The sequence below is a fragment of the Myotis myotis genome, unplaced genomic scaffold (assembly GCF_014108235.1).
Source record: "Myotis myotis isolate mMyoMyo1 unplaced genomic scaffold, mMyoMyo1.p scaffold_m19_p_3, whole genome shotgun sequence".
NCBI lineage: Eukaryota > Metazoa > Chordata > Mammalia > Chiroptera > Vespertilionidae > Myotis > Myotis myotis.
Genome location: NW_023416335.1, coordinates 89525408 through 89544890, shown reverse-complemented (window position 1 = coordinate 89544890; position 19483 = coordinate 89525408). Strand labels below are relative to the sequence as shown.

General features: G+C 41.2%; 1 protein-coding gene across 1 annotated transcript in view; it reads left to right on the top strand.

Annotated features, from left to right (window-relative positions):
* Positions 1-2765: 2765 nt before the first annotated feature.
* Positions 2766-19483, top strand: part of NEK5 (NIMA related kinase 5) — a 72908-nt gene continuing 56190 nt past the window's right edge. Inside the window, exon 1 of the mRNA XM_036301481.1 lies at positions 2766-2898. Coding sequence (XP_036157374.1) covers positions 2782-2898 — 117 coding nt within the window. The 5' untranslated portion in view covers positions 2766-2781. The remainder of the gene's footprint in view (positions 2899-19483) is intronic.

Genomic DNA, 19483 nt, shown 5'->3' with positions numbered 1-19483 from the left:
TCAAACTGGAAGCGGTGACAATAACTCCAGCAGCCCCAACTACCCCCCACCCCAACTCAGCTCAAGATCCTGAATTGGCCCCATGCTACACGTCACAGGCCGAAAAACTGCCGAGCTTTTGTATTTATTATTTTTAATAGATAATGGTGGGTTTCAAATTGCCATGGTATCTGGATTCCATTTGTATGTTTTACTTGTGTCAGTATTTATAGTTGCTGGTAATTACATCCTTCTCAATTACTGAACATGTAATGAATCGTTTTAGCAGCTTAATGTGCAATCTGAAATGAGGAATAGTGGAGGGGAAGGGGAAGGGAGCAGCAGCCAATTTTCTAAGAGGACCCCAAGGGAGGCCGCCGGCTGTGGACTGAATGGTAGGATTCCATTCCAAGTGTCCATCTCGACAGGATTTGAGACCTTGCACAAGAAACTTCCTGTCTCAATTTAGCCCATTTGTAAAACTGGGCGTCCACTACTCTGCTGGGTTATTGTAAAGAATAGAGATAATGTGTGCAAAGAATCTGGTACGCCGAAAGCGAGAACCGGAACCGTGTGCTTGCTGAGTGTTAGCAAAGGAGTTCCGACTTAAGGCAACCGGAGGTGACACGCTAGGTCTCCAAACTCGCTGGCCGCTGAGCCCTCCTCCGGGTGGACGGTGGAACCCCCGTCTCCCGGCCGGGTCCCCGCCCCGCCCCCGCGCGGCTCCGCCCAGCGGCCGGGACGCAGTCCGCCGGGAGGCTTCCCTCGCCCCGCGCAGCCCGGGAGCAGGTATGCGGCGGGCGGGCCCCCTAGTCCTTACCCCGGGCTGCTCCCCAGGGCTCTGGGATCCTCAGGGAAAGGAATGGAGCTCATACCCCAGGAGACCAGGCGGCAGAGGAGCGGTCTCCTGTGCGTCGGTCTCCATGGCAATGCGCAGCGCACTCAATTCCTTCCGGAGTGTTCCTAAAGGAGGATTTTCCCCAAAATCTGGGGCTTTCACCCCCTGGTGCCACCTTGGGAGCGTCAGGGGCCCGTAGTTCCCGCGCTGCTGCCCTTGAGTTTGGATTCCCTATCTGCTTCCCTCAAAATTCGGGAGCCCGCAGCTTCCTGTGGGTGCGGAGCTGGTGCCCCATCACGTCCAATCTACCCCCTCCCTACCCTGACAAAGTTACTCTAGAGCAGTGGTTCTCAACCTTCCTAGTGCCGCGACCCTTTAATACAGTTCCTCATGTTGTGGTGACCCCCAACCATAAAATTATTTTCGTTGCTACTTCATAACTGTAATTTTGCTACTGTTGTGAATCGTCATGTAAATATCTGATATGCAGGATGTATTTTCATTGTTACAAATTGGACATAATTAAAGCATAGTGATTAATCACAAAAACAATATGTAATTATATATGTGTTTTCCGATGGTCTTAGGCGATCCCCAATGGGTTGCGACCCACAGGTTGAGAACCGCTGCTCTAGCGCATAAGCGCCCTGGCCGGTGTGGCTCAGTTGGTTGGAGCGTCCTCCCTACACCAAAAGGTGGCGGGTTTGATTCCAGGTCAGAGCAACCACCCAGGTTTCAGGTAGGATCCCAGGTCCTCACAGGTGAGAGGCAGCTGATGGATGTTTCTCTCACATCAATGTTTCTCTCTCTCTCCCCTCCTTCCTCTTTCTGAAAATCAACTTTAAAAAATGGTTTAAAAAAATAACCAGCCTGCTCATTCAGTTTTAAGAAGTCAACATTAGACCCTAACTGAAGTATAAAGGGGAAATGCAAGGAAACAATTTATAATAAAATATTTCCATCTGTAAATGCTTGTTGCTGCTACACTGGAACGTACTGCTGTAGCCAGGTGCCCACACCCTGCCAGGGAGTCACCTGACCGCGATGGTTTCAGCTACTAGCAGAGGCCAGTGGGGGCGTGACTTTCCAAAAAACACCCCCCAAAACGGTGAAGAGTTCTTGGATAAACTTCCAAACAAAACAAAGTGCAGTTAAGCCTTGATTTGCGTGTAGTTGCATCCCTCGAAAATTGTTCATTAAAACTGTGTAAAAATTGCTTTGTATTCATATGTAAAATAGAGTTGGGTTCTTGCTGCAGATATGCGGATTTTTCCACGGACATGAATGTGTGGGAGACTTTCTAATGTAGGGCCTCGGGATAATCCTTTATTGTCCGGACCATCCCTTGTATTTCGGAATCTTAGTGTCCCACTCCCTAACTGCTTCTAAATTCCTCGGTGCCTCTCCATCTCTGAGGAGAACAGAAACACACACACACACACACACACACACACACACACACACACACACACACAAAACGGTGCCTCTCCATCTCCAAGGGGAACAGAAAAAAACAAAACGAAAAACCCCCAAACCAAAACAAAACAAAAACCACGAAAAAAACCCACCAAAAAAAACCCACCAAACGCCATAAATTTCCAAAATGTCCCCTAAGGGGCAGTACTTCATTACTGAGAAAAGCTGGATTGTAAATTCCGCAGGCATAGGAACACTCCTGCTTTATAGAGGCGATAATGCCCACGCTCACTAGAGTGTTCCAAAGCTGAGCAACAACCCAAGTCTGACCTCTGGAGCCCACCAGGAAGCTCCGTCTCATTTTGGTTGTTACCTGTGGCCACCTGGAAAGTTATTTGACTGTCTTGGTTGAGGTCCGAAGGAAAGTTTTAGCAAAATGAGTGCTTTTACATTTTAGTGGTCAATTTTCTGACTTTGTTAATGTTTATGAAAAAGGTGCAATAAAATTTCATTTCTCTAATTTCAGGAAACTTCATGCATTGGAAACCATGGATAAATATGATGTGATTAAGGTCATTGGGGAAGGTGCCTTTGGGAAAGCATACTTGGCCAAAGGGAAATCAGATAGCAAGCACTGTGTTATAAAAGAGATCAATTTTGCAAAGGTAAAACTAAGAAATTCAAATTCCTATTTATATTCAGTGGTCTATTCAGCTGGCTTTTAATCCAATATTTAAAGGAAACACTTTTTTGAGGTCTTTTTTTTGCAAGTATGAGCTAGTTGACTCTTGTTCGCTCCACCTCATAAATCCATTGTCCAAATAGCAACCAATAATCTTATTTTAAAAAATAAGTGTTGCTCAGTGGTTGAGCACTGACCTATAAACCAGGAGGTCACAGTTCGATTCCCCCTGTCAGGGCACATGCCCAGGTTTCAGGCTCAATCCCCAGTATGAGGCATGCAGGAGGCTGCCGAGCAATGATTTTCTTTCATCATTGATATTTTTATCTCTCTCTACCTCTCCCTTCGTCTCTGAAATCAATAACAATAACTATAACTATAACTATAACTATAACTATAACTATAACTATAACTATAACTATAACTATAACTATAACTATAACTATATATATATGAAAAAGAAATCAAGAATGAAAAGAAAAGAATCCACATCACCTTGGCTCCTATGGCACCTCTTGGGGTGGCCTGCAAGGCCCATGAGGTACTGCCTTCCTCTATTGCTGACTTCTGTTTTGCCAGTGCACTGTGTGAGGTCCTCGAAATCATTCGGTCTGGCCCTGCCGAGACATTAGGGGTGAGTTAATTAAATGTTTGACCAAATGTAGCAGGCTAATTTTTAAGTTGATAATTTTGTATGGCCCATGAATGATGTTATAAATATCCAAATGACACTTGGCAGAAAAAAGGTTCCCCAGCCCTGTTCTAGAGGATTTCTAAATGAGAGCAGCAGAAAAATGTCTGCAAAATGGACTACTCAAGCTGCACAATGGCAATAATGCCACTGATTTGGACACCTAAAAATGGTTAAAATGTTATAAATTTTGTCATATTTATTTTATCACAGTTTAAAAAATTGCAAAAAAGAAAAAAAGAGAGGACTAACCAAACTTACATCAAAGCTGAAAGTATAGATGATTAACTTCCAAGAGAATGCTTTATTTACCAAAATAGGGCCCCTTTCATGGATCGATGGTTTACTTCTACTAATGTCCTCTTCTTCTAGTGTCTGTCAGTGCTTCCTTTTATGACATTATTCTGCTCACTTCCTTGTTTATCTGACTACTTTTTCTCAGGCCTCTCTGTCTACTCACCTTCTATATATCCTTTGTTGACTCTCATTGTTATTGGAGAATTGCGCAGGTGGAATTTCTCCATTGCTAGTGGAAGTGGAGTTCTTGGGCGCCACGGGAATAAGAATTTCTGGAGGCCCCCAGGGGAGGATGAGATGTGGTAGAAAGCTATATTTTCGTGGAGTTATATCCCTTATTTTCCAAAGTCCCATTTCCCTCAAACCAGTCCTGGAAAAGGTCCAGCTGGGAATCCAGCAGAGCTAAAAGCAAAGCCAGTGTTCAGAATTGCTGTTCCCTGGTGGAGCTGGGTCCGATGTAGCATCAAGCTAGTTGTAGCCCATTAGTCCATGTGTGTGGCCCACCTGGCCATGTGGGCGAATGCGGGGGAGCACAACCAGAGAGCAAGGTGCGTGGGCAAGCAGATGAGAGAGAAGCTCTTTATTTAGGAGCTTAAATATCAAGTTTTCCTGCACCTGCAGTGGTGGCCATGTCTGTATGCCTACTCTGTCCAGTGCCCTGTTCCTAGGAATGACCGACAGGCAGGCACCCTCTCTATGTCACCTAGGCTTACTGGGCATGCATCTAATCTTCCTTTGTCCAGTCACTTCCCCCAGGATCTATGGGAAACAGACGTGGAGAGTGTTAAACTGCAGCTTTCTTGAACAAATGGCAGGCCTATATTATCTGGCCTCCCCTTTGCACCTTTCCTGTTAATTAATAACCAACTTATTACAATGGTATCATCATTTCTCTGTACTTTGTATAACCACCTCACTTCAATTGTGACCACTAAGCAGATCACTCTTAAAACCCTCTCTCCAGCCCTGATACCTTCTAGCGCCCTAGCTCTGCATTTCATCTGCCAGCTAGATACCTTCAAGTCATATCTCTTTTAGTAATCTATTGTATAACATATTGCCTCAAATTTAGTGACTTAAACAATAAACATTTATTATCTTGCATCAAGAATTAAGGGTGAAGATCATTGAGGACTATCTTGGAAGGGACCACAAAAATACCCCAAACAAAGTAGAAATTTCTCATTTTTCTAAGCAGACCCACTTCATCTGCTGTGTGCTTCACTGTGTTAATGACATCAATGTCCTTATGATATCCAGATTCAAACCTTGGGGTCATCTGTGAATTTTTTCTCTTTACAGGCACCCAAAACACCAGAAAAGCTGTTATCTGACAGCCTCCCAAATTTAAATGAGGGACCCTAATTGCATTGTGATAAAGCCAATTATTAAAGCAATTAAAACAATCAAATTTATTAAAGAAGCAAGGCAAGCAAATCTATTTCATCTGGCTCAGAGCACAGATGGGCATCACTTAGCTAATATGAGGAGTGAATTGGGTGGGGATTCACAGCATTATATACCCTCCTGCCTATAGATTTTTAAATTCCTCTGCTGAATATCTTGGTACAGATTAATTCTCAAGGTCCCTTTTTACTTTGTTGTGGCCTTCCCAGAATTCATGAGAAGTACCTGGCAATTTTATCTTGCCAACCTTGAAACTGCTGGCTTCTCTGTTTAGGGAGTAAAAAATAAAACAGCCCTGCCTGGCCGGCGTGGCTCAGTGGTTGAGCATCAACTTATGAACCAGGAGGTTACAGTTCCATTCCTGGTTAGGGTACATGTCCATGTTGTGTGCTTGATCCCTAATGTGTGTTTGCAGAAGGCAGCTGATCAATGATTCTCTCTTATAATTGTTATTTTTTACCTCTCTCCCCTCCTCTCTGAAATCAATAAAAATATATTTAAAAAATAATAAAATAAAACAGCCCTTTTACTCCTCCCTCCCCTTTCCTGCATTTTTTAGTTGGAGAGTCATTAACCATTTGCTTTCAAGCTGTCCTTGGGAAAGGTAAGGGCTTGCAGTCTTGCAGTTTATAAGCTGGTTGCAAATTGTTCACACGGTTTGGCCTTGTTTTAACATTCTTGTCTTAGTTTCCCTATTCCACTTACCCTGGAATTTTCCTAGCTTCTCACTGCCCTGTAACGTTTCCAGATGAAATTTCTTGTTAAATACTGTTGACTCTTTCTCTTCCTTGACTTTGAATTCCTTTTGTTCCTGGGTTCCTTGGATCAGTCAGTAGCTTTCTCAAGGCTCCAGCTTTCATATAGCACAATTTTGATAATGCTCCAGTTATGTCCCCAAACCTTCACTGGGACAGAAATCATAAAGGAAAAGATGGCTGAGTTTGACTACTTAAAGATACAAAGCTTCTGTGTGACAAAAAAACCGCCATGAATAAATTGAAAGGAAATTCACAAAATATAAAACATATTTGCAAGTATTGACTAAAAGGTGCTAGTTTTTTATAAATAAAAAACAAAATAAAACCCATAACTGAAGACATAACCCATAACAATTTCAAATTAATTTGTAAACTACTTAATGTAAATAAATCAATAAATGTCACCTTTTGTTTATGCATTTGGGGAGGACTGAAAAGAATATAAAAATGGGAGGAAGCAGTCACTCTTATTCTACTGATGGGAAGGTAGATTGTGAAAGGTGAACACGGTGGGTTAGCATGGTGGTGCACGGGTAGGCTAAGTAGCCATCTCAGACAGTGATTAAAGTAAAATTGAATTTATTTAAGGGAAGGGGTGGGGGATAGGACATCCAAAGGGAAGGGCTGCACAGCACCAAGCCTAGGGGACATTGGGTCCATGATGATAGCACCCAGGAGCTAGAGTTTCATCCTTACATGCAGTCGCTGGGTTGGTGGGAAACTTGATCTTAGTGAGTTTGGGGACTGAGCTGGTGAGCTTGGAATGCAGGTGGAATGCAAGTGTGCCATCAGGACAGTTTCAATTCCTTATATGGTCTGACTCTTAGTGTCTAGGAAGTTTTTCCGGGTCTTTTGTTCTTCTGTGGCAGGAAGCTTGCAAATGGCCAATAAGGATTATATTGCTCTACAGTCCTAACAGATTGGTAGCACCCTGAGGGGAATTTATCCAAATGTATCAAAGCCTTGGAAGGAACCATTCCCTGTCTGTATTACAGACAAGGAGTAAGGTCCACAATATGTTGTAAAGATGAAAAATTATCAGGCCACAACAAGTTGTGTGTGTGTGTGTGTGTGTGTATTAGGATTTCATCTCTGTCATTCTTTCTGTACTGTCTGAAGTTTAATATGGAATATATATTATGTTTTTAAAATTATGAATTGCATTATTTGTATAAGCAGAAAAAACCAACTTCATTTTGAAAAAGAAAAGGTTAAAAGCACACTTGCTAGGATCCATTAGTTCTACTTTTGGGAGTTTATTCCAAGGAAATATCCAGAGATGTACAGACAGTTATGAAACATTTCAAATGTCCAACAGTAGGGGATTGATTAAATAATTTATATAAATCTAAGAGGTTCTTAGAAGTGATGTTGTAGGTGAAGTATCGACGTGGAAAATACAACTTTTACTAATTGAGAAAATACTATGTGTAGAATAATGCAATCTTTGTAAAAATATTTTCTCTCTCTCTCCACACACACACACATACATAAAAAGAGAAAAAGACATGCTTGTGATTTTCTAGGTGGAATGTGGGATTATTAGTAATTTTTGCCTTGTACTTTTATACAGTTTCATTCTTCAGAGTAGTCTTGACACCCTCTCTAATTTGTTCCCAAATTCCATTTCCAATCTCCCTTTCATGTGCTCTTCTGTTTTTTCACATAACAAATCCTTTTCACTCCAGCTTCTTTGCTCTTCCACTGGGGTTCTTACTTCCAAGAAGATCTTTGCCTGCCCATCTCCAGCCGTCAAGGTTCCACTTGTCCAAGCCTCCGCTCCAGGATACTTTCCAGGGCCTTCCCACTCTAAACACTAATCTCTCTTTCTCTGTAAACTCCATAGCTTTTTAAAGTACTGCTGTTGTGATACTGATTGCTTTATACTTTTGAAATGTGGGGTTCAGGGAGTGGATCTCTCCCTTGTGGGTTCTTGCCTCACGAAGTCTGAAGAATAAAATTCTCTGACTAAAAAGACTTGTTAGTAAAAGGGTGGAAACTTATTGGAAGCAAATACAGACTCCCATGTAGGGAGGGGTTCCCAAGAGGGTAACCCACTAAGCCCCTTTTTCTAAGGCTTCTAAATGCTGTAGTTCTTTGTCTCTTCATGCTCCCTTCTAATTGGACCCCTTCCCCATTTTATGGCCCCGTGCTTTTCTAATTGGCCACTCTTTTGCAGAATATCAGCTTCAAAGTCCAAAACCCACAGGGTGCCCCTCTCTTCCTCTCCCTCTTATCTTGCAACATTCCTCTATCTCCTGTGAATGTGTTTCCCTCTTTCCAGCATCTGTCCACATTTCTCTGTCCTCTGGGAAGATGTTTCCTTTTCCCCCATACTCTGTGACTTTTCTTTATCCCCTGTGAATGTATGCCTTTCTCTCCTCTTATCCTGTGGCACTTTTCTATTCTCTGTGAATGTATGCCTTCTGGTGGCTCCAAGCCCTCACCTATGCATTCCTCCCCCATGGACCCTCCTTATTCCTAAGACTCCCTAAACCTGCCTATTTTGTCCGTAAAGTACCTTTCACTTTGATGTGCTTTAGCTGTTTATTTTGTGTCTTCTCCCTCTTCTTAAGTTGTGTGTTTTTTGCAGGCAGAATCCATATCTCATATGTCTTGATATTCCACACAGCACCTAATAATACTTTATATCAGCAGGTATTCAGTAAATTCTTACTGGGTAAATGATTAAATGTATAGATACTTTCAGTTCTGTTGTTAAGCTAGTGCATATTTAAGAAGAATAAAACCATTTTTCCAATGCAAAACATTTAATAGATTGTCAAATATACTGTTGTTAGAATTATCTAAATATCACTTATAAAAATTAACATCATATTATATGATTCTATAAAATAAAATCACACATTGATTGTAACTCCTACAGTCTAAGAATACCCCCAATAAATAGTACAAAATACAAATTAAAAAGAGAGACATTGTTTAGACATTTAAATCAAACTAACTTTGACTAGATTAATTACATTCATTCATCAAGTACAATAAATTTAGTATATTCACTAACAACACAGTTTCAGGTGCAATTTCACATGCTTTCATAAATCTTCCAGTACAGCTCCCATAGTAAATTGTCCTTGTGCTCAATTTTCATTTATATGTAGGTGTACCATACATCATACTTAAGACTATTTAACTTCATAATTAAACTTGTTAATAGATTTGTATTGGCCAAATTTAACTCCAGTAATGACAGAGTTTAACAATTAAAGAAAATTCTTTTTTTTTTTTTAACATTTTATTGATTTTTCACAGAGAAGAAGGGAGAGGGACAGAGAGCTAGAAACATCAATGAGAGAGATCGATCAGCTGCCTCCTGCACGCCCCCTACTGGGATGTGCCCGCAGCCAAGGTACATGCCCTTGACCAGAATCGAACCTGGGACCCTTCAGTCTGCAGGCCAACGCTCTATCCACTGAGCCAAACCGGTTTGGCTGAAAATTCTTAAATTTATTTAATTTATTTAATAGCATGAATACTATTAGTATAAAACCATTTTAATTTTAAGTAAAGAAAAAACTATTTGGGATGTGAATCTGTTACCCAAACTCAAGGTTTGCCTCCTGGAGTGCTCTGTTCGAGAACAAGGTATGGTTGTCCTTAGGGTGTTTTATTTACTTGCAGCAAGGAGACGGGTTCACGTCCACAGCTCTGTGTCCTGGAGGGGAGGCCTAGCCATTATTTATATATACTATTTGGCCAATTACAGGTTGATTTCTTCTTGGCAGTTGGCTAAACTATCTGTTGGGTTCTGGTCAAGTTACAGCTGCCTCTGCAAAATACTGTGCTACATTTTAACATTTAGCAAGAACAGCATTTTGTAAGAACTGCTCAGACCTTGAGATCCCTGTCCTATCTAACAAATCCTGTGCAAAAAATATGTATAGAGTGTCCCAAAATAATGTATACACACACTTAATTATAAAGGCGGTATTTATTAAAATACATTTCATTTTCAGAATTGAGCACTGTTAAAGTGTGTATACATTTTGGGGGGACATCTGTATTAATGCATTTCATAATATCTCTCCCATTCTTGCATATAGATCATCAAACGTTTACTTTATTTTTATAATAATATAGCACTGATGTTTTTTTCATCCTTTTATTCATGAACAACCTTTATCTCCCTGCCATAAATAGGTAGAATGTTATAGTAGGCCTTATTATTCTCACTTTCCCATACTTGTTTATGTTATCAGGTTTGCCTAGCAACATCTGTGTCGCAGTATTAATACTTATTATCTCTTTCTTCCTTTTTACTCTAATGTAGTTTTGTGAGAGGCACTTCTCAGACACCAGAGAGGTGTTACCTAACAGCCCCCTGAGTTGGAAGGATTCCAACCTTGATTCTTATCTTCTCTCGTATAAATGAATGTATATGGGAGACCTTGGTTGCATTGTGATTAAGCCAATTTTATTAAAGAAATGAAAGCATCTTTATTAAAGAAGCAAGGCAAGCAAATCTTTACATTTGGTTTATGAGGCGCAGACGGGCTCTCAGCTCATTGGAAGAGTGAGTGGCGTGGGGGTTTGAGGCATTATATACCCTGTCTATAGGTTTCAGAATTCCTCTGCTGAATATTTTGGGGCAGATTAATTCTCAAAGTCCCTCTTTTTATTTTGTTGTGGCCTTCCCTGAATTCATGAGAAGCACCTGGCAAATTTATCTTGCCCTGGAATTTTCCTGGCTCCTTACTGTCTTATAACAGTTTTTTTATTACTTCTTTTCTTGAGAACTTCTCAACTTTCCAATGCCTCTCTACTCAGTAAACTCTAGACCCCACACTTAAATTGCTTATTTTGTTACAAGTACCAAAAAACTAATATTTTCTTTCTTTTTTCATTTAAATACATTACTTAGTATTTAGTATTAGTTTTGAGAATTTATTGACGTTGTGGCGTGTTTTGGACTCCTTTTTTAAAATTATTTTTTATTTTTTAATTACAGTTGACATCCAATATTATATTAGTTTTAGATGTACATTTATGTAGATAGATTAGACATTTATGCAACTTACTAAGTGATTCTGTTACGGGACAGGGGCCGGCCGGGAGCAGGTCTGCCTCAGGCCTCCTGTAGTGTGTGGTTCTTGACTTTGTGTAGGAAAGATTTTGCAACACGAGTCCAGATGGGTTTTATAGGGAGTGTGTTTATTAATGCTGGGGACAGTGAAACAAAGGAAGAAACTGGGGTAGGAGAAACAACAGGGGAAAGCCTAGGCAGTGCTCTGCGTTAACTCTCTAGAAATGTTATTGGAAATAAATGAGCCAAGGTGGGGCTGCTTTAGCTCATTGGGAAGTCAGAGAAAAAGGGGGCCTTGGAGACAGGATCAGGGGTGAGCCCTGGTGGAACTGCCACTGCCCACTGCTCCCCTGGCTGCAAGTCTCGTGGGGACCCTGGGAAGGTGCATGGGATGCTCTAGAGCGAGCTGCATTGAGTCTTTGTCCTGTGGGCTTTTTATCTTTTTTTTTTCTTCTTTTTTCTGCAGGCAAGAATCTTAGGGGAGGGTTTTAGTAGAATATTCATCAGCTTTCTAGGTGTACTTTTAATATGCTGATGCATCAAAATGAGTGAATAGGGGGAGTTTGGGGTTATTCTTTGGTCTGTTTTACTGTTTTACTTTTATCTCAGGTCTGTCTGGCTTTGATGGGGGTTTTTGTTATTTATTCCCCAACTTATTATTCCCCAACAATTTATTCACCTGTCCTTGGGTTTAGCTGGCACAAATGGCATTAACTGGGTATTTTTTTTTCTCTATTTTCCCAGGTCAGGTTGATTTAAACTATGTATTTTCTAGTTAGGGAGGAAGGTATAAAACCATTTCTCTCAAGTGTCCTTGGTTGGGGTAGATAAGGTCTTGTGATTCACAAGCTGCTCAAAATGTTTGATCTTGTTTAATTTTCTTGTCTCAGTTTCCCCATTCCATTTGTCCAGGGATTTTCCTAGCTTCTTACTATCCTACTACGATTCCCCTACATCAGTTTAATACCCATGCAGAGGGTTTCCTTTCCAATTTTATGCTGGTTTCTTTTGCTGTGCAGAAGCTTTTAAATTGGGGTGAAAAATACCTAAGCTTAGAGGGTTAAATAGCTTACTGAAGGATACATAGATAGGAGGCAGTATAGCTGGGATTGAGAATGTTAATTAAAAAAAATTATTCCTGTGCTCGCTTCGGCAGCAGATATACTAAAAAAAATTATTCCTAAGTGAGGGTGAGAAATTGGGAACACACATACATTATGTGTGAGCCAATGATAAAGAACATTACAACGGGAGCAGTGGAGAGGAACAGGTGATTCATGGAGGCCAGAAAGTGGGGCAGCTGGGCTGATAACCAGGGTAGAAATGACAAGTTAGCAAAGTGCCAAGATGAGGATGAAATGGTGGAAATGAGGTATGACTACTGCCATTGGCACTAAAACATTTGAAAAGTGCTGTCCATAGATGATTAATGGAATAATAAGAAAATACAGTAAGTATAAAAGAAGTCACACCTTGGCTAGGTGGCTGAGTTGGTTGGAACATTGTCCCATACACCAAAAGGTTACGGGTTTGATTCCCAGTCAGGACACATACCAAGGTTTCAGGTTCAATTCTAGGTTGGGGTGCATATGACAGGCAACAGATTGATGTTTCTCACATTGATGTCTCTCTCTTCCTCCGCTTCCGCTCTCTCTCTAAAATCAATAAACATAACCTCAGGAGGTGAGGATTAAAAAATAAAGGAAGTCACAAGAGACAATTTTTATGTGAATGAAAAACATGGTAATCTTAATAAAGAACTTTACTGATCTGATTTTTGCGGTATATGACACATTTTCATATTTTATATATTTTGTTTCTTCTCAGTGGTGATTGCTGCTGAACTATTGCATATTTATAAAGAATTTCTTAGCTGAAAGATAAATATTAAAGTAACTTTCCTTTATTTTTTTAAAATAAATCTTTATTGTTCAGATTATTACAGTTGTTCCTCTTTTCTCCCCCCATAACTCCCCTCCACCCAGTTCCCACCCCACCCTCTGCCCTTACCCGCCCTCACTGTCCTCATCCACAGGTGCACCATTTTTGTCCAGTCTCTTCCCCCACCCCCACACCCCTTTCCCCACCGAGAATTGTCAGGCCACTCCCTTTCTTTTTTTTTGTTTTGTTTTGTTTTTTAATTAATCTTTATTGTTCAGATTATTACAGATGTTCCTCTTCCCCCCTCCCCCATTCCCCCTCCACCTGGTTCCCACCCCACCCCATGCCCTTACCCCCTGCCACTGTCCTCATCCATAAGTGTAAGATTTTTTTCCAGTCTCTTCCCGCACCTCCCAAACCTCCTTCCCCACAAGAATTATCAGTCCACTCCCTTTCTATGCCCCTGCTTCTATTATATTCACCAGTTTATTCTGACTTAATTTTTAGGTTCACTTGTTGATAGATATTTATTTGTTGTCACTTTGTTGTTCATAATTTTTATCTTTACCTTTTCTTCTTCTTCCTCTTCTTAAAGAATATCCTTCAGCATTTCATATAATCCTAGTTTGGTGGTGATGAACTCCTTTAGCTTTTTCTTGTCTGTGAAGCTCTTTATCTGACCTTCAATTCTACATGGTAGCTTTGCTGGGTAGAGTAATCTTGGTTGTAGGTTCTTGCTATTCATCACTTTGAATATTTCTTGCCACTCCCTTCTGGCCTGCATGGTTTCTGTTGAGAAATCAGCTGACAGTCGTATGGGTACTCCCTTGTAGGTAACTAACTGTTTTTCTCTTGCTGCTTTTAAGATTCTCTCTTTGTTTTTAGCTCTTGGCATTTTAATTATGATGTGTCTTGGTGTGGTCCTCTTTGGATTCCTTTTGTTTGGGGTTCTCTTCGCTTCCTGGACTTGTAAGTCTATTTCTTTCATCAGGTTGGGGAAGTTTTCTGTCATGATTTTTTCTAATAGGCTTTCAGTATCTTGCTCTCTTCTTCTGGCACCCTGATAATTCGGATGTTGGTACATTTGAAGTTGTCCCAGAGGCTCCTTACACTATCTTCATATTTTTGGATTCTTTTTTCATTTTGCTTTTCTGGATGGGTGTTTTTTGCTTCTTCATATTTCAAATCTTTGGCTTGATTCTTGGGGTCCTCTGGTCTGCTGTTGGATCTCTATATATTATTTTTCATTTCAGTCAATGTATGTTTAATTTCTGACTGGTCCTTTTCCATTTTTTGGCATTCTCATTAAGATCCTTGAAGGTCTCACTAAGTTCCTCGGAGGTTTGTAGAAGATTCTTGAGTAACCTTATAACTGTGGTTTTGAACTCTATGTCCTCCATTAGTTTGCTTTCCTCCATTTCTTTCATTTATGACATGTTTCTTTGTCTTCACATTTTTGGCTGACTGCGAGGACCCACTGTGTCTACAGTGGAAGATCTGCTGTGCTGGAGACACCCTTATGGGGTAGGACTTGCTTCAGTGGGGCTTTGGTGCTCACTGAGTCTGCTTCTTCAGTGTGTCCCTTATGGATGTGAGGAGTTGAAATCTGGTAGCTGACCAGGAGTACCCTGGCTCCTGGATCTCCAAGTCAACCACTGTGTGAGTCCATCCAGCAGGAGCTACAGCAATATCATCAGATTTCTCCTCTTTGTTTGTAGTTTGGAAGTTTTGGAGCTCTCTGACCCAGCTGCAATTTGTTAGGCTGCAAAAGCGCAGGTGATTGCTTTGTGCAGCGCGCACCATTTGGGTGGGGATGTAAATTGAGTGGGGCGGGGTCTCAGAGAATCTCCAGGATGGAGCAAACAGCAATGGCTGTCCTCAGCTGTCTCTGCAGACTCCGTGTCTCTGCGTCCCTGAGTCCCGCGCCCCCACAGCAACAATGATCCCTGCAAGCAGCTCTGTGAGAAAGTCACCCTCGCTTTCCGACCTGTTGTAAGATAGTCCAGTTTATCCCAGTAGGAGTCTGGGACCCCAGAGTCTCACCGTAAATGAGTTCAGTGCATTCAAGAGCTTGTACCCCTTCCGATTGAAAAAAAACACGCATCCAGGTGCAGCCGCCTCGCACACACCTCTGTACCTCTGTTCTTGGTGTCTCTGCACCTCCTACTTGGTCTCAATGTGCTTTTTTCTTTCCTTCTAGTTGTACAACTTCCACTCGGTCAGCTTTCCCGTGGTTCTGGATGATAGCTGTTTTGTCTTATAGTTGTAGTTTGAATGTTGTTGTCGGGGGGCAGCACATACAGGTTTGTACCTTATGCTGCCATCTTGGTTCCTCTCAGTCCACTCCCTTTCTATGCCCCTGATTCTATTATATTCACCAGTTTACTCTGTTCATCAGATTTTTTATTCACTTGATTTTTAGATTCACTTGTTGATAGATATGTAATTGTTGTTCATAATTTTTATCTTTACCTTTTTTCTTCTTCCTCTTCTTAAAGAATACCTTTCAGCCTTTCATATAATACTGGTTTGGTGGTGATGAACTCCTTTAGCTTTTTCTTATCAGTGAAGCTCTTTATCTGACCTTCAATTCTGAATGATAGCTTTGCTGGATAAAGTAATCTTGGTTGTAGGTTCTTGGTATTCATCACTTTGAATATTTCTTGCCACTCCCTTCTGGCCTGCATGGTTTCTGTTGAGAAATCAGCTGACAATCATATGGGTACTCCATTGTAGGTAACTGACTTTTTTTCTCTTGCTGCTTTCAATATTCTCTCTTTGTCTTTTGCCCTTGGCATTTTAATTATGATGTGTCTTGGTGTGGTTCTCTTTAGATTCCTTTGGTTTGGGGTTCTCTGCACTTCCTGGACTTGTAAGTCTATTTCTTTCACCATGTAGGGGAAGTTTTCTGTCATTATTTCTTCAAATAGGTTTTCAATATCTTGCTCTCTCTCTTCTTCTGACACCCCTATAATTCGGATGTTGGTACGCTTGAAGTTGTCCCAGAGTCTCCTTACACTATCTTCATATTTTTGGATTCTTTTTTCTTTTTTCTTTTTCGGTTGGGTATTTTTTGCTTCTTCATATTTCAAATCTTTGACTTGATTCTTGGGATCCTCTAGTCTGCTGTTGGATCTCTGTATATTATTCTTTATTTCAGTCCGTGTATGCTTAATTTCTAGTTGGTCCTTTTTCATATCCTCAAGGGTCTCACTAAATTTATCGGTGGTTTCTAGAAAATTCTTGAAAAACCTTATAACCGTGGTTTTGAACTCTATATCCAGTCATTTGCTTTCCTCCATTTCAGTCATTTGTGATCTGTTTCTTTGTCTCCACATTTTGGCTGCTTCCCTGTGTTAATAGAGTGGCTTTGTGTGCTAGGTGTCCTATAGGGCCCAGTGGCTCAGCCTCCCGAATTACCTGAGGTGACACTCTTGGTGCACCCCTTTGTGGGCTTTGTGCACAGTCTTATTGTAGTTAAGCCTTGATTGTTGTTGGTATCACTGGGAGGAATTGACCTCCCGGCCAATTGGGTGTAAGAATCAGCTGTGTCTGCAGTGGGAGAACTTCTGTGCTGAAGACACCCTTCTGGGGCAAGACTTGCTTCAGTGGGGCTTTGGTGCTCACTGAGTCTGCCCCCTGAGTGTGTCCCTTATGGATGTGAGGAGTTGTAATCTGGATGGTCCCACTCTGACCACTAGGTACACAGGCTCTTGGATCTCTAAGGAGGTGCTAATTTAGCCTCTGCCTGAGGCTACCCAGCAGGAGCTACGGAGAGATCTGTAGATTCCTCTTCCTTGTTTGGGGTTTGGAGGTGCTCAGATGAGGCCCAGCTGTGAAGCAATGCAAGCTGCTGTGGGGCCTTGAGCCTTCTTTTGGATGTTCTGGTTCTCTCTGACCCAGTTGCAGTTTGTTAGGTAATTTTAGATCTCAAAGGGCCAGCTCATTCATATGCAAAAGCCTCTGCTCACAGCTTGGGTGGGGCGGGGTCTCAGGGAATCAACAGGGCAGAGCAAACAGCTATGGCTGCTCCTCAGTCCTGCCCTAAGAGGCCCCCTGGTCTCAGTGTGCCGCAGTGATCGCTGCATGCACCTCTGAGAAAGCTGCCCTTGAGTTCCGCCTGCTGCCAGACAGTCCTGTTTCTCCCCGTATGAGTCTGGGTCCCCAGAGACTCACCCGGAACTGGAGTCAGGGCCGTGGGGAGCTTGAGACTCCCTCCCGATTGAAAAAGACACCGGCATCCTCAGCTGCCAGCCCTTTCCGCATGCGCCTCTGTACCTCTGCACTTTACTTCCGCACCGCCTGAATCTCAGTGTGCTTTTCTCTTTCCTTCTAGTTGTAGAATTTCCACTCAGCCACCCTTCCTGTGGTTCTGGGTGATGTCTGTTTTGTCTTTAGTTGTAGTTTTGAAGTGGTTGTGCGAGGCAGCAATTTCAGGTGTTTACCTATGCTGCCATCTTGGTTTCTCTTTATCAAAGTAACTTTCCTTTAGATGCCTAAATAATTAACAGTGTCTCACCAACCTAACTGAACTTTTTAAAAACATTTTTTTTATTTTTCAATTACAGTTGACATTTAATATTATATGGGTTTCAGGTGTACAACATAGTGGTTAGACATTTATATAATGTATGAAGTAATCACCATATAAATCTAGTACCAACCTGACATCATGCATAGTTATTACAATATTATTGACTATATTCCTGAAGCTGTATTTTACATCCTGAGACTATTTTGGAACTGCCAATTAATCCTTTCCCCTTTTTCACCCAGTCCCCCAACACCCCTCCCATATGACAATCATCAGTGTGTTCTCTGTACCTGAGTTCATTTCTGTTTTGTTTGTTCATTTATTTAATTTTTAGATTCCACATATAAATTAAATGATATGGTATTTGTCTTTCTCTGTCTGAATGGATGCTTATTTCACTTAGCATAATACCCTCTTGGTCCATCCATGTTGTCACAAATGGTAACATTTCATTTTTCTTTGTGGCTGAGCAATATTTCACTATATATTGAGTACCACATCTTTATTCATTTTTCTTTTTGTTTTTTAATCCTCACCTGAGGATATTTTTTTCCATTGCTTTTCAGAAAGAGTGGAAGGTAGATAGGGGAAGAGAGAGAAAGAGGAAGAGAGAGAGAGAGAAACATTGATATAAGAAAGATACATCAACTGGTTGCTACTGGCTACCTCCTGCCTGTGCCCAGACCAGGGGCAGGGAGTGAACCCTCGACTGGAAATTGAATCCGCAACCCTTCTGTGTGTGGGCTGGATGCTCTAACCACTTAACAACACTGGCCAGGGCTCCATTTGTCTTTTGATTGGAGCACTTAATCCATTTACATTTAAAGTAATTATTTATAGGTATGTAGTTATTGCCATTTATTAATTGTTTTCTGATTGTTCTTCTAGTTCTCTCCTCTCTTCTTATTTTCTTGCTTTCTTCTCTTCTACATTGTTAACTCACCTAAGTGTTGTATTTGGATTCCTTTCTCTTTATTTCTTGTATATCTCTTGTAGATTTTTTTAAAAAAATACATATTTTCATTGATTTCAGAGAGGAAGGGAGAGGGAGAGAGAGACAGAAACATCAACAATGAGAGAGAACCACTGACTGGCTGCCTCCTGCACACCCCCTACTGGGGACCAAGCCCGCAACCCAGGCATGTATCCTTGACCAGAATTGAACCCAGGACCCTTCAGTCCACAGGCTGATGCTCTATCCCAGCCGTGGGCAAACTACGGCCCGCGGGCCGGATCCGGCCCGTTCGGCTGTTCTATCCGGCTCGTGGAGCCGAAAGAGCGGAGGGTTCTCTTGCTCTCCCCTCCACTTTTTCACCAGCAGCAGTGTTAACATGGCAACGTCGGGAAACACGGCCATAGCTCCTTCTTCTGAGTCCAGTTTAAGAACCCATTGTGGCCCTCGAGTCAAAAAGTTTGCCCACCCCTGCCTGTCCACTGAGCCAAAGCAGGTAGGGCTCTTGTAGATTTTTGATTTGTGGTCACCATGTGCTTCTTGTATACCACACTATGTTTTTAGCAGTCTATGTTAAGGTGATGTTTGCTTAAGTTTGAAAACATTCTAGAATCACTACCGTTTTTACTCACCTCCTTCACATTTATGTTTTTGTCATTATTTTTTTACTTCTTTTGTGTGTGTTTTGTGTATCCTTAACTTTTGTACTAGTTTTAGTGTTGGTTGTTCCACTGCTTTTATTATGTGTTTGCCTTTGTCAGTGAAAATTTTTTTCTTTGTGATATTTTATTTATAGTTTCTTCTTCTTAAAGAAACCTTTTAACATTTCTTGTAATACTGGTTTAGTGGTGATGAACTCCCTCAGCTTTTTCTTATCCAACTGAAATTTTAATACAGCAAAAGTTCACCAGAAATCATTATTTTTTGTTTTTGGTTTTCAATGGTAAACCATTGATTAGATATAGTGCTAATTCTAGAAATTTTGTTTTCTGATGTTGAGAGAT